Source organism: Xenopus laevis, chromosome 3L, assembly GCF_017654675.1.
Source record: "Xenopus laevis strain J_2021 chromosome 3L, Xenopus_laevis_v10.1, whole genome shotgun sequence".
In the NCBI taxonomy this organism is placed as follows: domain Eukaryota; kingdom Metazoa; phylum Chordata; class Amphibia; order Anura; family Pipidae; genus Xenopus; species Xenopus laevis.
In genome coordinates, this window is record NC_054375.1 from 2,160,190 (window position 1) to 2,174,624 (window position 14,435).

Here is a 14,435-nt window from a genome sequence, read left to right on the forward strand (position 1 = left end):
CATTCCCTGTGCCGATGACTGGGGCCCTTTGAATGCAGAATGTGGGGTATGTGTGTATTTCCAGACAGCAGATTATTGGCAGGTGCTGCTATGGGCCCAGTGTGTTATCCTTACTGTGTTACATGGGGGATACATAAGCGACACATAACACAGTGACTGATTGGCCTCCTTATTACACAACAACGGGGCCACTCAGTGCAGACGAGGGACTTTACACTTAATCCTGTTAGTGCCAAAGCCAATGGGAAGCAGAATGGCTCCAATGTGTATTCCAGACACCAGACTAGTGATCCCTGTTATTTAACAAACGTTATGATTCTCGCCCTCTCCATCTGCCCCAGGGGTAATTGTGTATCTGTAACCAGAGCACTTTCCCTATGACATGTTCATCAAACTGGGAGAAATAACACTGATACTAAACTGATACTGGGGTCGCCGGGCACTTACTGAACCAATAGTTATTAAACGCACAGACACATGAACTGTATGGAGAAATGAAAGGTGTTTGCTTTTGTTCCAAAACAATGTTTATTATGGTGTAAATTAGTGATATTCTCATATTACTGTTGCTGCTTTTGTGTTTGCACGGGGGAGTGTATTTCCTGGTACTCGTGTGACTCTCTACTTCCTTTGCACGGGGGAGTGTATTTCCTGGTACTCGTGTGACTGTCTCTACTTCCTTTGCACGGGGGAGTGTATTTCCTTGTACTCGTGTGACTCTCTCTACTTCCTTTGCACGGGGAAGTGTATTTCCTGGTACTCGTGTGACTGTCTCTACTTCCTTTGCACGGGGGAGTGTATTTCCTGGTACTTGTGTGACTGTCTCTACTTCCTTTGCACAGGGGAGTGTATTTCCTGGTACTTATGTGACTGTCTCTACTTCCTTTGCACAGGGGAGTCTATTTCCTGGAACTCATGTGACTGTCTCTACTTCCTTTGCACGGGGGAGTGTATTTCCTGGTACTCGTGTGACTGTCTCTACTTCCTTTGCACGGGGGAGTGTATTTCCTGGTACTCGTGTGACTGTCTCTACTTCCTTTGCACGGGGGAGTGTATTTCCAGGTACTCGTGTGACTGTCTCTACTTCCTTTGTACAGGGGAGTGTATTTCCAGGTACTCGTGTGACTGTCTCTACTTCCTTTGCACGGGGGAGTGTATTTCCAGGTACTCGTGTGACTGTCTCTACTTCCTTTGCACGGGGGAGTGTATTTCCTGGTACTCGTGTGACTGTCTCTACTTCCTTTGCACGGGGAGTGTATTTCCTGGTACTCGTGTGACTGTCTCTACTTCCTTTGCACGGGGGAGTGTATTTCCTGGTACTACCTTTGACTGTCTCTACTTCCTTTGCACGGGGGAGTATATTGCCTGGTACTCGTGTGACTGTCTCTACTTCCTTTACACGGGGGAGTGTATTTCCTGGTACTTGTGTGACTGTCTCTACTTCCTTTGCACAGAGGAGTGTATTTCCTGGTACTCATGTGACTGTCTCTACTTCCTTTGCACGGGGGAGTGTATTTCCTGGTACTCATTTGACTGTCTCTACTTCCTTTGCACGGGGGAGTGTATTTCCTGGTACTCATGTGACTGTCTCTACTTCCTTTGCACGGGGGAGTATATTGCCTGGTACTCGTGTGACTGTCTCTACTTCCTTTGCACGGGGGAGTGTATTTCCTGGTACTCATTTGACTGTCTCTACTTCCTTTGCACGGGGGAGTGTATTTCCTGGTACTCATGTGACTGTCTCTACTTCCTTTGCACGGGGGAGTATATTGCCTGGTACTCGTGTGACTGTCTCTACTTCCTTTACACGGGGGAGTGTATTTCCTGGTACTTGTGTGACTGTCTCTACTTCCTTTGCACAGGGGAGTGTATTTCCTGGTACTCATGTGACTGTCTCTACTTCCTTTACACGGGGGAGTGTATTTCCTGGTACTCGTGTGACTGTCTCTACTTCCTTTGCACAGGGGAGTGTATTTCCTGGTACTCATGTGACTATCTCTACTTCCTTTGCACGGGGGAGTGTATTTCCTGGTACTCTTGAGACTGTCTCTACTTCCTTTGCACGGGGGAGTGTATTTCCTGGTACTTGTGAGACTGTCTCTACTTCCTTTGCACGGGGGAGTGTATTTCCTGGTACTCGTGTGACTGTCTCTACTTCCTTTGCACGGGGGAGTGTATTTCCTGGTACTCGTGTGACTGTCTCTACTTCCTTTACACGGGGGAGTGTATTTCCTGGTACTCATGTGACTGTCTCTACTTCCTTTGCACGGGGGAGTGTATTTCCTGGTACTCGTGTGACTGTCTCTACTTCCTTTGCACGGGGGAGTGTATTTCCTGGTACTCATGTGACTGTCTCTACTTCCTTTGCACGGGGGAGTGTATTTCCTGGTACTCATGTGACTGTCTCTACTTCCTTTGCACGGGGGAGTATATTGCCTGGTACTCATGTGACTGTCTCTACTTCCTTTACACGGGGGAGTGTATTTCCTGGTACTCGTGTGACTGGGGCAGATGAAAGGAAACCACTTAAGTAAATAATACACAAATAAATACAATTAAAGGTACATAAAGAGAAATAAATTAATTAATTAAGGAAGTAATTATGGGATGACAACATCCCTTTATGTAAACTTTCTCTTTTTGAATATTTAAACCTTCTTTTCGTTGCTGGGCATCACTGGGTTTTCTATTTATTTCAGAGAGAAACAAAATGTCCAGTTTGTCTGTTTGTTCTTTGCACAGAAACTTCTGTATTGAAGTTGGAAAGAGAAGAAGTAAAAAGAAGGAGCAAAGGCCAAGTCATCCCTCTGCAGCCAAAACAAATGGAGAGAAGGGAGAGAAAACATAAAAACGTGTTTCTTCTGGAAACAGGAAATCTCTTTTTCTTGGGTTCAACAGAAATATTTCCCTGGAAACATCAAAGGCGGATTGTTATCGGACCGGCAGGGAATACAGATCAGTGGATTAGACTCTCCCCAAATCACAGGGGGTGTGAAATCTCTCCCATCAAACAGATTATTATTATTAGCCAAAAACAAATAAAAAAAACCCCCTCAAATAAAAGGTTAATGTTCAATAATGTAGCGATTCTTCCAACGTGCATCCAAATATTTTTCAACGCTGGCGAATTTTCCCTGCAGTTTTGCGAATTTATTCGCCGGCGACGAAACGTGGAAATTTGCCTCAAATTCGCGCCTGCTGAATTAGGTGCGCCAGTTCCAAAAAGAACCTGAATATGAAATTAAAAAAGTTGGCATGAAACAACACGTTTCTAATCAGTTCTCAGAGTAGTAACTATGATAATAATAAATAAATTACAAATAATGAATAAATTATAAAAAAATAAATAATTATGAAAATGAAAAAGAAACGGAAACGACAGATTCCCAAATATTTAAGAAACTTGAATATTTGATCTCTGTTTCTAGAATCACGAACCTCGCAATAAAGGGACCCGCCTACAAGAATCTCTCAATCTGTTTTGCTCTGATTTAACGTTTAACGATTCTTTCCAACACAGGGTAAGACTACGAGGACGATTTCCCCGCGAATTGTGCCTGATCCGGCTCGCTACGCCAAAACGTAGGCGTCAAGTCGGATGCGACGGAAAACAAGGCAAGAAATACAAATGTCGGATGGTGTCGCAGAGTTCATGTTAGGGATGCACCGAATCCACTATTTTGGAGCTGAACCCCTGAATCCTTTGCGAAAGATTCAGCCGAATACCGAACCGAATCCAAATCCTGATTTGCATATGCAAATTAGGGGTGGCAAGGGAAAAAATTTTTTACTTCCTTGTTTTGTGACAAAAGTCATGTGATTTCCCTCCCCGCCTCTAATTTGCATATACAAATTAGGATTCGGATTTGGTTCGGCCGGGCAGAAGGATTCGGCCGAATCTGAATCCTGCTGAAAAAGGCTGAATCCCGAACTGAATCCTGGATTTGGTGCATCCCTAGTTGCTGTTGCTTACCTTGATTTCCGTTGCATCCGACTTGATTCCTACGTTTTGGCGTAGCGAGTCGGATCAGGCAAAATCGCGGGGAAATCGTCCGTGTAGTTGTACCCTAAGTTGGTTATTAACGGAGATTCCTTTTTTAGCAAATAATTAAATGAAGCTTTTTTTTTTCGAAGCGGCCATAATCAAAGTAATCAGTGTCTTTGTTTCTTGGGAGATGGATTTTAGAAAATAGCATCGCTATTTTAAGTGCAGCAGAACGAAACAAGGGGATAATTCTATTTTTACTTTTAATCTAGTTTTTAAATATTGACAAAAAAGACTAACCTTAGGGTAAGACCATTTCTTAATAAAGACTTTGCGATTTTAACGTTTAATTTGTCTTCGCGTTTTTATTTCGATGTATACTAAGGAATTTTTTTAAATTTTGTTTGATGTTACTGGTCCTTGAATTCAAAGACAACAGACATGTTTATGGTTGTGCCGGTCACTAGGAATCCAGACTCCCACCATAAACTCCGGGCCCCTGGCAGGGGATAATTGATGTCTAATTGAAGCACTCAGGAGGGGGGGGTAAATAACTGGCACTTAGAGAAGCTCCCCACCCTGGGGCAGATAATCCTAAATACTTTTAAGCCTTTGTTTGTTAAAGGAAACAGTTGGCCAGTTGGCCTGGAGCAACATAGATTTGATTGGCCAAACTCCAGAGTAGAGAGACATACGGCTCATGTAACGCCGGCACTTTTAGCCTCTAGACTGGGGCAATTTGGGGCAAAAAGTGACAGTCAGATGCAGGTAGTACCAGTGGTAGAACATAATGGTTCCCTGCCATGTAAAGGGAATGAATATTCTATATACAGAGAGCTGGAATTGCAATGGACAAGTACTGCTGGGAAATTGAGCCCTATTTAGCGCTGCCAGTTTAGAGCTGAACCGACAGTTAGAGGATAATATGTTTTATCAATGTAAATGTAGATTCATTCTCCTTCCCCTGATTCCCTTTGAGACTAACACAGGCCAGTGTAAGTAATAGGGATGTGTAAGTAATAGGGATGTGTAAGTAATAGGGTCGCACCGCATCTCGGATCGGGATTCGGCCGGGGTTCTGCCCTTTTCATCACGATTTTGAATTCAGCCGAATCCTTCTGCCCGGCCGAACTGAATCCGGGAAATCGCGTGACTTTTTGTCACAAAACAAGGAAGTAAAAAACTGGTTTCCACTTCCCACCTCTAATTTGCATATGTAAATTCGGATTCAGTTCGCAAAGGATTCAGGGGTTCGGCCGAAAACAAAATAGTGGATTCGGTGCAACCCTAGTAAGTAATAAGTTAATCAGTATAATTATCCCATTATAATTATAATTATTATTATAATAATTCACCTTTAAGTCAATGTTTAGATTTTTTTTTTTTTATATATATATATATATATATAAATTTTTATTAGAGTTGTCAATGTTTAGTATTTTATAAAATGGCCCATTCCAAGCAACTTTTCAATTGGTCTTCATTATGTATTTTTCATAGTCTTTTAATTATTTCCCTTCTTTCCAGCTTTCAAATGAGGGTCACTGACCCCATCTAAAAATCAAAAGCTCTATAGGGCTACAAATATATTGGTATTGCTGCTTTTTATTCCTCATCTTTCTATTCAGGCCTCTCCTATTCATATTCCAGTCTCTTATTCAAATCAGTGCATGGTTGCTAGGGGAATTTGGACCCTGGCAACCAGACAGCTGAAATTGCAAACTGAAGAGCTGCCGAATAAAAAGCTAAATAAGTCAAAAACCACAAATAATAAAAAATGAAGACCAATTGCAAATTGTCTCAGAATATCCCTCTCTGCATCACACTAACAGTTAATTTAAAGGGGAACAACCCCTTTAAACCAAGAATGTGGAAAAGCCTCAGCAGGGGTGTAACTAGATGTTACTGGGAATTAAATTTAGGGCCCCCAGTGTATCCAAAGATTGTCCTGTAACAATAAATGTTGAAAAAACTCATTAATTAGGGTCTAATGGTGCCCCTTATACCTCCGGGACCCCCTGCAGCCACAGAGTCTGCTTCCTCTGTAGTTACCCCCATAAGCTTGAGTTTAATATATAGATTACAAATAGTAGGGCCCTGTCTGCACCTTTGTTACCCCCAGTAACTGCCCCCCCCTTTTGCACCTTATATTTCCCAGGCACAGCCAAGGAGCGAATCAAGTGTGGGACAATGGGGTTCAGGGGTGCAAGTTACTCTCTGTCTGTTATTGTTAAAAAATAAATAAACAACATTGGGATCTAGAATATGTCTGTACTAAACCTTAATAAAGGGAAATAATAATAATAATAATAATAATAATAATAATAATAATAATAATAATAATAATGCCTAAGATTTCATTATTTGACTGTAGCGGCTTCTGCACAATGAACAGCAGGGGGCGACCTTGTACCTCCTCCATTAAACTCTTCCTCTTTGTATCACAGGTCAGTATTTATAAATAAACATTCCAGTGAGATAAAATTATCTGCTATTTACATACAGTCTCCTACTGCTCTGCACAAAGGAACACTAGAGAGTAACATCACTGGGGCAAATTAATGTTCCAACGTTCACAGCCGCCAATTATATTGTATAGATCACCCCCATATCATATCTGCACATAATGTAAGTGTATAATATATAGGCACAGCCCCCCATCTTTCCCCTGTCACCCCCATATCATATATGCACATAATGTAAGTGTATAATATATAGGCACAGATATACCCCATCTTTCCCCTGTCACCCCCATATCATATATGCACATAATGTAAGTGTATAATATATAGGCACAGCCCCCCATCTTTCCCTGTCACCCCCATATCATATATGCACATGATGTAAGTGTATAATATATAGGCACAGCCCCCCATCTTTCCTCTGTCACCCCCATATCATATATGCACATAATGTAAGTGTATAATATATAGGCACAGCCCCCCATCTTTCCTCTGTCACCCCCATATCATATATACACATAATGTAAGTGTATAATATATAGGCACAGCCCCCATCTTTCCCCTGTCACCCCCATATCATATATACACATAATGTAAGTGTATAATATATAGGCACAGATATACCCCCATCTTTCCCCTGTCACCCCCATATCATATATGCACATAATGTAAGTGTATAATATATAGGCACAGCCCCCATCTTTCCCCTGTCACCCCCATATCATATATACACATAATGTAAGTGTATAATATATAGGCACAGCCCCCCATCTTTCCTCTGTCACCCCCATATCATATATGCACATAATGTAAGTGTATAATATACAGGCACAGCCCCCCATCTTTCCCCTGTCACCCCCATATCATATATGCACATAATGTAAGTGTATAATATATAGGCACAGATATACCCCCATCTTTCCTCTGTCACCCCCATATCATATATGCACATAATGTAAGTGTATAATATATAGGCACAGCCCCCCATCTTTCCCCTGTCACCCCCATATCATATATGCACATGATGTAAGTGTATAATATATAGGCACAGCCCCCCATCTTTCCCCTGTCACCCCCAAATCATATATGCACATAATGTAAGTGTATAATATATAGGCACAGCCCCCCATCTTTCCCCTGTCACCCCCATATCATATATGCACATAATGTAAGTGTATAATATATAGGCACAGCCCCCCATCTTTCCTCTGTCACCCCCATATCATATATGCACATAATGTAAGTGTATAATATATAGGCACAGCCCCCCATCTTTCCTCTGTCACCCCCATATCATATATGCACATAATGTCAGTAATTGCTAGAGAATGTACAAGAGAGATTAGGGACAAAGGCTCAGTATGTCGCATTTATCAAGGAAACACTCCTGGGGCTGATACAACAGTGAGATGATTTGGTTTAAAACAAAATACAGCAGCTCAGTGTTGCTTTATGGCAGGAATAGTGGAGACCCAGGGCTGTCGTCTCATTGGTGGATCTGTTAACCCTTTATCTGAAAGCTCATTTCCATCTCATCTATTTGAATTAGTGGAGGGTAAGAAAGCTCAGCTGATACAGGGAGTCCCAGTCTGGGAGTTCTCAGTTGCAGGGAGTTGTAGTTGTAGAAGGTGCCTGGGGGTTGTGACTCAGGATTCTTCTTATTGTGGTGAGAAATTCTAATGTGTCTTTTTGTTTTCTTACATTTCATTACAATTCGGTGAGTCAGCGGTGGGGGGGGGTCTGTTTGTTAAATAGGTGTTGCCGCGTGTCGTTGTCTGACTGCGAATGGAACATTCCATCTCTGGATGTTGGGAGGGAGCTGCCATGCTGGTTTCCCTGGGTCGTTCACCTGTGAGGTTTGCAGCGCATTGTGGGAACAGATAATTATTGGTTCATTGTTTCAGTGGTGTCTGTAGTCAGAAGCAGCTGAGCAAAGATAATGGAATAACTCCCCGCACCCTTGTGTCTCCTGCTCCCTCCCCCCACCCACTGCTCCTTATCTCTGGAATTCTATCCCTGAATTCCTCCGTATGGAATGTTCCCTCTGCATTTATCTCCCAGACAGTGTGAAAGAGTGTAAGCTCTGGAGGGCAGGATCCTCCTTGTGTGTCCCTGAATCTTGTGGAAAAGCTGTGACTACACAATCAGGACACAATAGAGAGTGAGCGACACAATTGTATCTTATCTGGAGGAGACAATAGCAACACATTTCCCATATAATCCCCCCCCCCCACACACAACAATCGACTACAAATAAACTTTACAATTAACCCCTCCAGGCTGCAGGGGGTTAAGAAGGCTGGCAGTTGGTATAAACACAACACAGGTTTGAAATGCTCTACAGTCTGCGGTTTATTGTTGGGGAAGGTGTGAAATATCTGTAATATTGGCTCCTCGACAATCAGCAAAATATATCCCAGGGCTGCTGTTTACTTTCCCTTGTATTTCAGCTTGTGCATTCCTCTGGCAGCAGCGTGACACGGCCTGTTACTGACACACAGGGGAGCTGGGAGTTGTACGTCTGTGAGTGTGTGGGGAGGGGGTTAATTACTAGTCTGCACTAATGAGTATTATAGATCAAATCTCCCAGCCTTGTGTCTCAATATATGGTCACAGAACAACCCCTCAGTGACTTCTAATATCCTTATCATTTACAGTAGGGGGTACATTAATCCTTATAATACATGAGTGATACTCAGAGTTCCCTGTATAACTCAGCCTGCAGCCTTGTGTCTTTATATGGTCACAGAACAACCCCTCAGTGACTTCTAATATCCTTATCATTTACAGTAGGGGGTGCATTATCCCTTATAATACATGAGTGATACTCAGAGTTCCCTGTATAACTCAGCCTGCAGCCTTGTGCCTTTATATGGTCACAGAACAACCCCTCAGTGACTTCTAATATCCTTATTTACAGTAGGGGGTACATTATCCCTTATAATACATGAGTGATACTCAGAGTTCCCTGTATAACTCAGCCTGCAGCCTTGTGTCTTTATATGGTCACAGAACAACCCCTCAGTGACTTCTAATATCCTTATCATTTACAGTAGGGGGTGCATTATCCCTTATAATACATGAGTGATACTCAGAGTTCCCTGTATAACTCAGCCCGCAGCCTTGTGCCTTTATATGGTCACAGAACAACCCCTCAGTGACTTCTAATATCCTTATCATTTACAGTAGGGGGTACATTATCCCTTATAATACATGAGTGATACTCAGAGTTCCCTGTATAACTCAGCCTGCAGCCTTGTGCCTTTATATGGTCACAGAACAACCCCTCAGTGACTTCTAATATCCTTATTTACAGTAGGGGTACATTATCCCTTATAATACATGAGTGATACTCAGAGTTCCCTGTATAACTCAGCCTGCAGCCTTGTGCCTTTATATGGTCACAAAACAACCCCTCAGTGATTTCTAATATCCTTATCATTTACAGTAGGGGGTGCATTATCCCTTATAATACATGAGTGATACTCAGAGTTCCCTGTATAACTCAGCCCGCAGCCTTGTGCCTTTATATGGTCACAGAACAACCCCTCAGTGACTTCTAATATCCTTATCATTTACAGTAGGGGGTACATTATCCCTTATAATACATGAGTGATACTCAGAGTTCCCTGTATAACTCAGCCTGCAGCCTTGTGCCTTTATATGGTCACAGAACAACCCTCAGTGACTTCTAATATCCTTATCATTTACAGTAGGGGGTACATTATCCCTTATAATACATGAGTGATACTCAGAGTTCCCTGTATAACTCAGCCTGCAGCCTTGTGCCTTTATATGGTCACAGAACAACCCCTCAGTGACTTCTAATATCCTTATCATTTACAGTAGGGGGTACATTATCCCTTATAATACATGAGTGATACTCAGAGTTCCCTGTATAACTCAGCCTGCAGCCTTGTGCCTTTATATGGTCACAGAACAACCCCTCAGTGACTTCTAATATCCTTATCATTTACAGTAGGGGGTACATTATCCCTTATAATACATGAGTGATACTCAGAGTTCCCTGTATAACTCAGCCTGCAGCCTTGTGTCTTTATATGGTCACAGAACAACCCCTCAGTGACTTCTAATATCCTTATCATTTACAGTAGGGGGTACATTATCCCATATAATACACTAATAAAAGTTAGGTTCCATGAAGTTGTTGTTGATGTAGAAGACAATATGAGGGCTATGTTGTGCCCATATGGGGTTAATAAGGAGGGAGGGGCTGGTGAGTGCCACGCCCCACTATCTGGCCCCGCCCAGCTGTTCCTCCCACAGTCCAGTTGAGAGGTGAATCGGGGCAGTTAGCGCTGAGATATAACGGGAGGAGGAGGGAGAGGAGTGAGAGGAGAGAGTAGGGTCGGAGTCGGGCAGGTAGAGGGTGAGTAGAGAGACAAAGGGACAGGGGATGGCGGCGGTGATGTCCCCGGGTGGGGATCAGGGTTATATCCGCACAGTATTGGGGTACGAGCGCTTCCAGGAGTCGGACAGTTCTACACTGGCTCTTCCCTCCGAGGAGAGACTGAAAGTGACCGCAAAGGAGCCCGGGGACAAAGCCCAGAGGATCCAACAACAAGTCCGACTCACACTGGCCCGGAGGAACAACAAGAGCTCGGGGAACGGTAAGTGATTGTCCTGTGAATATTGGCTGGGAATTGAGTGTCAGTCGGTGTATAGGGCTGTGCCTATATGAGATTGGGGAGGTAGGTCGCTATATATGGAAATAGCTGGGTATATATGTAGGTGGGTGGGTATATGGGTAGGTGGGTATATATGTGAGTTGGTAGGTGGGTATATATGTAGATATATATATATATATATATATATATATATACACGCACACATACACACGTGTGTGTATATATATAGATATATAGGTGGGTGGGTATATATGTAGGTAGGTGGGTGGGTATATATGTAGGTGGGTGGGTATATATGGAAATAGGTGGGTATATATGTAGGTGGGTGGGTATATAGGTGGGTGGGTGGGTATATATGTGAGTTGGTAGGTGGGTATATATGTAGGTAGGTGGGTATATATGTAGGTGGGTGGGTGGGTATATATGTGAGTTGGTAGGTGGGTATATATGTAGGTAGGTGGGTATATATGTGAGTAGGTGGGTATAAATGTAGGTATGTAGGTGGGTATTGGGCATCTCCCCTGGTCTGTCTCTAGTTTTATATGAAAAGTAAATGAATAGAAATATTTCATATTCGGGGGCCTGTGTATATAGTGTGGCACCAATATAATGGGGGTCCTTTAGCCCAAGGTGCTGGGACTTTAGTGCAACACTAGTGTGAGTGTGAGTGTAAGTGTGAGTGTGAGTTGCAGGGTGTTGCACTAGTGTTTCCCATGGGTCGTGTCCAGTGAGGGGTCAGTAATTCAGCGGCTGCAGTTGGTGCAGTTATTTGTTCCCGGAGTTTGGCGAAGGAACACACAATTACCCACAAACCCTCAGTATTAGAGACTCACAATCACTTTCACCACTTTTTGTAGCGTCGCTGCCGACTGTGACTCTGTCAGCTCCTAAAATCATTTCATTGAAGTTTCACAAATAAATAATTGTTTCACTAGTGCGGCTGAAATCTATTTTGGAGGAGGAACCGGGAATTAGTGACCCAGTCGTTGCACTTACACCGGGTGCAGCTTTATCCCTTGTGTGTAAATGGCCTTCACTTGCCCTGATACACCCCGAAATGAGCGATTCACCCCCTTTAACTGCCCCTTTGGGTTGTGGCTCATTTATAGGGATTTGTCATTTCAGACTCAATTGTTTTTATTTCGCTCAAAGTGCAGAGGAACTGGGTCAGTACTTGTGAATACGGGGGGGGGCTGATCTTGCCCTTCAGTTGATGACAGTTGCCATTCAATGTGCTCTAACTGTCACTTCAATGCAGCAGCCGTCAGATCAACCCATTGCCCCTCTTATTGCCCATCCCCCCAGCAAACTTCTGCTGCCCCGGAGTTAACCCTTGCACATACCCCTTCCCTAAAAATGCCCAGCCCATGGTTCTCTGGGTAATGTCACAATCGCCACTTCTTCTCCTTCTTCCTTACACTTCTCAATATTCACAATCGAGTGCACAAGAAAAATAATAATAATAACCCAAAAGGTCCCTAAAGTGATTGGGGAGTAGTAGTGACAGGGCTCGGTGACTCCTCTTCTGACTCACTAGTAACACACTTGGACTCGAACACCTTCATCATATCCTCAACCTGACATTTCTCACCTTCCTCTGGATCAACTGACAGTTGGGCAGCTTTAAAGGAGAACTAAACCCTACAAATGAATGTGGGTAAAAATGTCCTATTTTCTATAGTGAACTTATTGTATGAGGCTAAAGTTTGAGCTTGTCAATAGCAGCAATGATCCAGGACTTCAAACTTGTCACAGGGGGTCACCATCTTGGAAAGTGTCTGTGACACTCACATGCTCAGTGGGCTCTGATTGGCTGTTGAGAAGCTAAGCTTAGGGCTCGTCACTAATTATCCAGCAGCAGAAAATGAGCTTCCCTGGCTGTAATATAAGCTGATGCTACAGGTTTGCTGATTATTCAATTCTGATGCTAATTGCACTGGTTTCTGTGCTGCCATGTAGTAATTATGTGTATTAATTACTAATCAGCCTTATATTGTGACATTTCTATTCTATGTGTACTGTATATTGTGAGTGGCTCCCTAAGCTCAGTAAGTGACAGCAGCACAGAGCATGTGAATCAGTGAATCAGCAGAAAAGAAGATGGGGAGCTACTGGGGCATCTTTGGAGACACAGATCTTTACTGCTAAAGGGCTGTGGTTGCCTTGGGCTGGTACAGAAGCTCAAAACATCATGTACAACATTTCTACCTACTTCTTTAGTTTAACTTTCCTTGTCCTTTAAATAGAATAAAAAGGATGAAATTGATGGACGTGTGTCCTTTTTCAACCTGACTTACTATGTTGGCACTTAATGGGTGTAACCCAATGGCACATCCACTCCTGACCCTCCATTATTCCCACACTGATGGGCATGTGCCCCTGTCTGCACTGAACCTCATTTTGGGAGATGCTTCACCTTTAAATCATCACTCCCTTATCTGTAGCACAAAACCAATGGAGGCGCTGTTCTCTTTATCCCTATGGGAATCCAAAACTGGTGATAAGTGGTACTGCAGCTAATCATCTCTAAACCTATGTAATCAAACACTATCTCCCTCCTCCCATATGTATAAATACAAATATACAGAGAAGGAATGTACTGGGCACACAATAAGCTATACCCTCATACTGTACTGTCTAAGGGAATCAATATGGCACCTCCTCCTCCCATATGTATAAATACAAATATACAGAGAAGGAATGTTCTGGGCACACAATAAGCTATACCCTCATACTGTACTGTCTAAGGGAATCAATATGGCACCTCCTCCCATATGTATAAATACAAATATACAGAGAAGGAATGCTCTGGGCACACAATAAGCTATACCCTCATACTGTACTGTCTAAGGGAATCAATATGGCACCTCCTCCTCCCATATGTATAAATACAAATATACAGAGAAGGAATGTTCTGGGCACACAATAAGCTATACCCTCATACTGTACTGTCTAAGGGAATCAATATGGCACCTCCTCCTCCCATATGTATAAATACAAATATACAGAGAAGGAATGTTCTGGGCACACAATAAGCTATACCCTCATACTGTACTGTCTAAGGGAATCAATATGGCACCTCCTCCTCCCATATGTATAAATACAAATATACAGAGAAGGAATGTTCTGGGCACACAATAAGCTATACCCTCATACTGTACTGTCTAAGGGAATCACTATGGCACCTCCCTCCCATATGTATAAATACAAATATACAGAGAAGGAATGTTCTGGGCACACAATAAGCTATACCCTCATACTGTACTGTCTAAGGGAATCACTATGGCAGCTCCTTCCCACTGCAGTATCTTTTTTTCCCACCATGGCTGCTATAGGGCG

The 14,435-nt window shown here is 42.9% G+C and overlaps 1 protein-coding gene across 1 annotated transcript in view; it reads left to right on the forward strand.

Annotated features, from left to right (window-relative positions):
- The first annotated feature begins 10,775 nt into the window (after positions 1 to 10,775).
- pkp2.L (plakophilin 2 L homeolog) overlaps positions 10,776 to 14,435 on the forward strand; it is a 33,302-nt gene continuing 29,642 nt past the window's right edge. Inside the window, 1 exon segment of the mRNA NM_001091881.1 lies at positions 10,776 to 11,078. Coding sequence (NP_001085350.1) covers positions 10,865 to 11,078 — 214 coding nt within the window. The 5' untranslated portion in view covers positions 10,776 to 10,864.